Raw genomic sequence first — 7,002 nt, 5'->3', positions numbered from 1 at the left:
GAGAGGGGGGGGGGCGGGGGCGGGGGAGAGATGGACTGGTTGTCTCCTACATTTGCCCAACTAGGGCCAGGGATTAAATCTTCCCTTCCTTTGGCCAGGAATCGAACCACAACCTTTCTGTGCATGGGCCAACGCTCTACCCATTGAGCAACATCGGCCAGGGCTGGTCACTGAACCTCTGACCCCTGTCCATGTGCGCCAAATGATAGGAAGAGCAGTCCTCTTCCAGCTCCAGTTCCACATGTGCTCCCGCTCATTCTGGGTGAGCATTTTGGTAAATTCATTAATTATAAGGCACTCAGCCAAACTGTGGAAAGTTTATTAATTTTGTTTGGCTGCAGTATAACCTTCTCCAGCCACCAGGAAATCTTTGTATTATGTTTAACCTCTTGAGGCCTTGGTTAAAGCATTGTCTTCACTTTGGGGCTCTACAGGTTAAGCAGGACCCTTGGATAAAGGCCAGAGGAGATCAGCGAAAATGGTTAAAAGCGTGGATAACAGGCACACAGAGCTTGGAAAAGCCTGGGAGAGGCGCTGAGGCGCTAACTCTACAGAAGGGGACACTTGGCAGAGGGTGTATAGTCAATGAAGAGTGGGACCTTAGAGGACGAGGCCTGTTTCTATCTCTTTGAATAGAAGGGATGTAGAGATAAATCACAGGGGAACTCCAGTTCCCGGACCACCTTTCCAAGCCTTCTCGACTGGTTATTTGTCCAACCCTTGCTCCCCTAGAGTGTTTCTGCTTTCTGCCCCGCATTGCACATACCACATTTTGCTTTTTAATGTACTGAATGTTCGCAGAAAACACTCCAGCTTTCAGACGCTATGACATCATCTTGTGTGTTGCCATCACTGTCAGCCACCCGCTCGGGGGCAGGTGGTGGTGGTTTGAGCACTTGTGATTTTTAGGAGGCACTTTCTCTGCTAGCTGAAACATGTTCATAAATTGCGTAAACGTTGGACTGTGTCACTAAACTAATCAGGATCTAACATTTTTTCTCCTAACAAAACTGTAAACTCCTCAAAGGTCAGGCCGGCGTCTTCTGCGTAGGTCTGCGCAGGGCAGCTCCGGGCGGAGTGCCTTGAGAAGAGCGGGAATGCAGGCGATACTGACTGAGTCCTCACGGTGAACCCAGGAAGGCTTGTGGGAAAAGGCTGTGCATTCCCCAGGGAGGCTTTCCAGTAATTTCTTTTGAACCCAGGACAGAGGACCGTTTGTGCCGGGTCTCAGCACAGCGCTGCCTGAAACAGGAGGAGAACCTCTTGAGGCAACTTGCCGTCCTGTGGCTCTGAGTCAGACATGGCCACCCCTACCCCTGGAGAGAGCGCTTGTAAAATCGTCTCAGTCCAGCGTCGTGCAAGAGGGAACCAATGCCTGGTGCCCATCATTTACCAGCCTGACATGGCTCCACCCTTCTTCCCACTCTGGGCAGAATTAATAGGCGACACCGACAAGGAGAAACAGACATTGGAGAGTCACAGGGCCGCTGAGCTCAGCTTTGGAAAAACTCCAGGACCCAAATGTACTTAAGAAGCAAAATAAGGTTTAATGGAGAAGGAGAGTCAGGAGGGAGGAGCTTATGAAGACTCACCTGTGATGAATAGTTCTTATTCCTTAGGCATGTTGTGGATTATCTGGGAAAATTGTGTAAAGTGTTCAGAGCAGTGCTTGGCACCTAGTAAATGTTCAAAAAGCGTAAGTAGCAGTGGTGGTAGGAGTTAGGCACGTACACAGCGATGTGTGACTGGAGGGCACTCTGAAGGAAAGTAGAGTGTCTGTGAGTTAATGCGGGCTCTGTGGAAGACGGCTCACAACCTCACAAAGCACAGAGTTTCCCGACCGCGTCAGAAGCATGGCTCTCGCATGCAGACGGCTCACGTGTGTTCAGGTGTTTTGTGTGTTTGCCTTTAATTAAACTATAATTAGCAAACTACAGAATGAACAGACCTTAAGCTGTTCGGCTTGATCAGTTTTTGACAGTTGAATACATGCTAGCCCAGGTAGAGAACATTCCTTCACCCCAGGAAGTTCCCTCACACCCTTTCCAATCAGCCCTCCCCTTCTCAGCAGCCTGTTCTATAAGGACCATGTCCGAGGTGAGGAAAAGTGGCCCCAGACCCAGCCACTTGCCTTGGGTCACAGGGAACCTGTTGAACAGCCACAGAAGTCCAGGTGTCCCGATCCCCACGTCGGAACCCATGTGTGGCCTCCCTGGTGCCATTTCCATTTGTATTGGGAGCCTTATTGGTCTCACTTGCCCAAAGCTTGATTGTCTTCTTAGAGTCCTGCATTTCTCTGAGGCTTGATTATGAAAACCAGCGCTAATGCATCCAACTGAAATAACATTATTACTTATGTAGTGCCATTTCTATCCAGAGAGAATTTAAAACACCTTTTCTCTTGAACAAATTGGCTTTCGTGGTATTTCTTTGGCTCCCTCAAACTGTTCTCTAACTTTTAGAGTTCAAGTTCTTGGCTGCAAAAAAATAGTCTAGCCCCATGGTGTGTTTCTAGCTAGGCCAATGGAATGTCTCCTTGCAAAATTGCGCTTTGATAGATTGAATTTAAACGCATGCTCCAACTTTGTCCTGAAGATGCCTCTTCACCTCTAACTTGTCCATTATTTAATGTGCTCTGCAAGCTTTTCAATGGAGAGTGCGAGCTTCAATTACCATAGCACATTGCATACCCATATAAACACATTAGGAGAAGGTATTGTGGTGGTTAACTTAATAAATGATTTTTCGCTTTGTGAGAGCTGTCATTAAATGGATGCTCCAGCACAGTACTAGGCCCTAGGTCAGTGATGGCGAACCTTTTGAGCTCGGCGTGTCAGCATTTTGAAAAACCCTAACTTCACTCTGGTGCTGTGTCACATATAGACATTTTTTGATATTTGCAACCATAGTAAAACAAAGATTTATATTTTTGATATTTATGTATTTAAATGCCATTTAACAAAGAAAAATCAACCAAAAAAATGAGCTCGCGCGTCACCTCTGACACGCCTGTCATAGGTTCGCCATCATAACCCTAGGTGGACACTGAGTCTTCGGTTAAATGTTTACCAACAGGCACCTATTCTCACTTTCTCCGTAAAGCAAGGTTATCAATCCAGGGACTTTGGCAAGCTTAACAATTATATTCTTCCTGTCACCTTAACCTGGGAGAAGTATTTATGAGTCTTCCCCCATTACTGTTCCCTCAGCTGTGGCCAAACGCCATGGGTGCTGGGAGCTGTGTTCTATGTACCACATGGTGGAGGGCGAGGCTTCTCTCATCGCTGTGCGGACCTCCTGGGGCAGTCAGTGCTGACTGTGGGCGGGTGAAAGGCACTTCAGAAATGTGGAGAGGCAGTATTGCTACAGTCCTCCCGTATTGGAATGTACCGGTATTTTAAGTTTTTTTCAGTATTCACTGTTTATCTAATAAGCCTCATAGTTAGGAATATAATTTATACATTAAAAGTAGAGAACTATTTCATTATGTTTGAATAAAGGACCTGTTAACAGGTGAAAAAATAGTTCCCTTTGACGTGGGGTTCTTTGGGTAGATAGGTTCTCTTGAGGCCTATGAGTCAGGCTCTAGGAATTCTTTTTTAGCTCCACCTTTGGTAGAATAAAGGACAGTCGCCAGATGGTGCAGGCTGGGCTCTGATCTGTTTCTTTAAAAGGCTGATTTAGTTACGTTTGTATTGAAAATGGATTGGTGAAAATCTTGTACAAAAGTGCTTCTGTAGACCCTGGCCAGTATTTCATTGGTTAGAGCATTGCCCAAGATTTTGGATTCGATCACCTGTCAGAGCACATACCAGAATCAACCAGTGAATACTTAAATAAGTAGGGCAACAAATCAGTGTCCCTCTCTCCCTCCCTCCCTCCCTCTCTCCCTCCCTTCCTTTTTTTTCTCTCTCTAAAATCAATCTTCTATAATAATAAAAGCATAATATGCTAATTAGCCTGGACGGCTAGGGCTGTGAGGGCCGAGCCCCCTTGCACGAATTTCGTGCATCAGGCCTCTAGTCAATAATAAATATATGGGGGGGGGCAGGGGGAGCGCCTCTGTATTCCTTAACAGCACACCTTTTGATGGCCTTTGTAAAGAACTGCCTAGACTACTGTGCTCTTTTGAAGTTGGAAGCTGTACTGTCATTTGCTTCATTGTTCTCTACCCAAATCCACAGCTTTTATTCTAGCAAATTCCAGAATGCCATCTTCACTTTGGCTGCACTGTCCCTTCCTTTCAGAGTTATGAATCGTCCCTGATTTGGAGAGGATTTTTTCCATAGTGATATTTGAAAGCACAATTCTAAGGGCAGACATTATTTTTTGTTTTATGAGTTGTTTTACTGTTTAGAGTCTTGGGGCTTTCCCCCCATTTATTCTAAAACAAGATTTTACTGCTTTCACTTAGCTTAGATTGAAATTACTCAAACAGTTCAGCACAATCAGAAATATGTCCACCTGTATTTTATCACTGCTGCATAGATCAGGCAAGCAGAGAACTCAAGTACCGTTTTTGCTTGGGAACCTGTCTGAACAGCTCTCTCCTAGAAGTGGCCCATGCCTATGAAAGCTCCTCACCTCCACAGCAAGAAGCATGAATCTATTTACCATAAAGTACATCTGTTTATTTTGTGTTGTCCCCAGGTGTGCTGGCGTCTGTGGCCACATGGAATACCCCTGCCGCTTCCAGAATCCATCTGCCACAACCCAGGAGATCATTCCTCATCGGGTGTTCGCCCCTGAGAGCCTTGCAGGTGCCTGCCAGGAGACCCTTCTACAGCTGCTCTCTCCTTGCCTCTCAGCAGCGCATGCTGTGCTGGGGACACACCCATTCTCCAGGCTGGATGTGCTCATCGTTCCTGCCAACTTTCCAAGCCTGGGGATGGCCAGGTACATTGTTCCATTGTGGCACTTGGAGAGAACATGCTGGGGGAATTCTGTGACTATTTCTTGCTTTTTCTGAGCTCAGTCAGAGCTGTCATTTGATTAGGATGGAAGGGCCATGATTGCTTGTGCTTGGACATCTCATTGCTGCCTTGAGGGACAGTCTGTGCATAGACTATCGTGCATGAGCCTTTGGGTGTCTTGGGCTGCATTCAGCTGCCCTAAAAATAGAATGACATTGTCGCTGGGACTTAAAAAACATGGTGCCCCCAGAGTGTTGTATGTTGGATCGTGGCTGATCAGTGGCTGGTTAGCTTAGGTGGTGAGAGCATAATGCTAATGATCCCAAGGTCATAATTCTGGGCAGGGTGACACAACCTGGTTCCAGGGCCATAGGCTGCTCGCCTAATCCTGACCAGCTGTCTCATCCATTCTCAAGTCGTCATAAGGGCAATGCCTTAAGAGCCCCTGTGTCAGAGAGACTGTGGATGGATCAGTGTAAATCCATCACCACTGCTAGAAAAACAGCTCAAAGCAGGCGGCTTCCTGGGGATGGGGTCGGGGTGGGAGGTACTTGTCTTACTACTATTGCTCAATACAATAACTACATTGTTCTTTTTTAAAAATATATATATCTTATTGATTTTTTACAGAGAGGAAGGGAGAGAGATAGTTAGAAACATCGATGAGAGAGAGACATCGATCAGCTGCCTCCTGCACATCTCCTACTGGGGATTTCCCCGCAACCCAGGTACATGCCCTTGACCGGAATCAAACCTGGGACCTTTCAGTCTGCAGGCCGACGCTCTATCCACTGAGCCAAACCGGTTTCGGCTACATTGTTCTTATTGATGTCATAGTTTAGTTCCTATAGAAAATCAAAACCCGCAAGTTGAACCTTTCCCTAAATTGTATTATTTACACCTAAAATTCATTCATTAATGCCATTGTTCATTCAGTAATAGGAGCTGGATTTCACTCAGCGTTTTACTTGGTTATCTACTCAGGATTTTACTTGGTTATATTTCTGTTTGAAAATCTTAATCATTAACAGCGGATATGCTTGACTAAAGATGGGAAAAATAAGCTCATCAAAACATGTGACTTTAAGTTTTTCCCTATTAGTCAAGGAAATTCCTGTTGCCAATTAATTTCCATGCTTTTGAACAGCTGTCATTTGTGGTGTTTTCCCTGAAAACTGCACACATTCTTAGTAAAAACCCATGAGTAGAAAAGAACTGTCCAGAACATTTGCTTTTGATCTTTACTACATACGTATCCTTTTAAAAAGCTGGCTGGCTAGTCTTAATCCTTGCGGAGGTCTGAGAAAGTCCTTTAGGCTGATTTTTATCCTATATTTATGAAGATAATGGGAATGTAGAAGCTAGGATAATTATATATATTTGGTTACATGCATCATAGAATTGTCTTGGATGTCTATATATAGAATCCTTCTTAACAAGCGGGCTTCTTTGGTCCCTTTGAAGAGGCTGCTGGACTTAATTTAAGCAGAATTATTGGCAAAGAAAGGGTCGTTCATTAAATGCGTCTCATTTGTACACAGTTTTGAGGGGCTATATCTGTTGGGAGTTTTCAGCACTTTATGAGAGTGCAGCTTTCAGGGCATGTTTGCTCACAGCTCAGCGCTGACCCGAGGGAAGCCGGGCAGAGAGGCTCTCACACAGAGGGCCTTGTTTTCTGTAGCTCCTTCCTGACGTCCGTCTGCCTGGGCCAGGACTGGCTGACCTGCGGGCCATGGTGTAAAGCTTTTCTTTTCAAGTTTGCGTGCCCAAGCAGGTAGGCTGTGTGTTTGCTGCTGCTTGCGATATTTAGAGTGATTTAAACATGCTTAACTCTGTATTTTTAAAGCAATAAGCCTAAATACCCTCAGGCTAAATGGTACTGGGCACAAATGTAAAAAATGTGAGGGTAATAATAACTTAGCAGCAACAAGAGTGCTTTCATGCTGAACAGGAGAACCGCACACTTAAACATTTGTGGGTTGTCAGATATCATTTTTTTCCATTTTTCCCCTTCTTTTTGGACGGTGGAAAGAGTCTGCCCTGGCCTAGATATTTTCCTGGGCTTAGTTACTGTTCCCCTTGCTCGAGC

At 45.4% G+C, this 7,002-nt stretch overlaps 1 protein-coding gene across 1 annotated transcript in view; it reads left to right on the top strand.

Moving 5' to 3' along the window:
- LOC102772336 (chromosome unknown open reading frame, human C9orf3) overlaps positions 1–7,002 on the top strand; it is a 341,200-nt gene that overhangs the window by 75,114 nt on the left and 259,084 nt on the right. The window contains 1 exon segment of the mRNA XM_015564262.1: positions 4,651–4,896. Within this exon segment, the coding sequence (XP_015419748.1) occupies positions 4,651–4,896 (246 nt within the window).

Source organism: Myotis davidii, unplaced genomic scaffold (genome assembly GCF_000327345.1).
Source record: "Myotis davidii unplaced genomic scaffold, ASM32734v1 scaffold190, whole genome shotgun sequence".
In the NCBI taxonomy this organism is placed as follows: domain Eukaryota; kingdom Metazoa; phylum Chordata; class Mammalia; order Chiroptera; family Vespertilionidae; genus Myotis; species Myotis davidii.
This window is presented reverse-complemented; position numbering and strand designations above follow the sequence as displayed.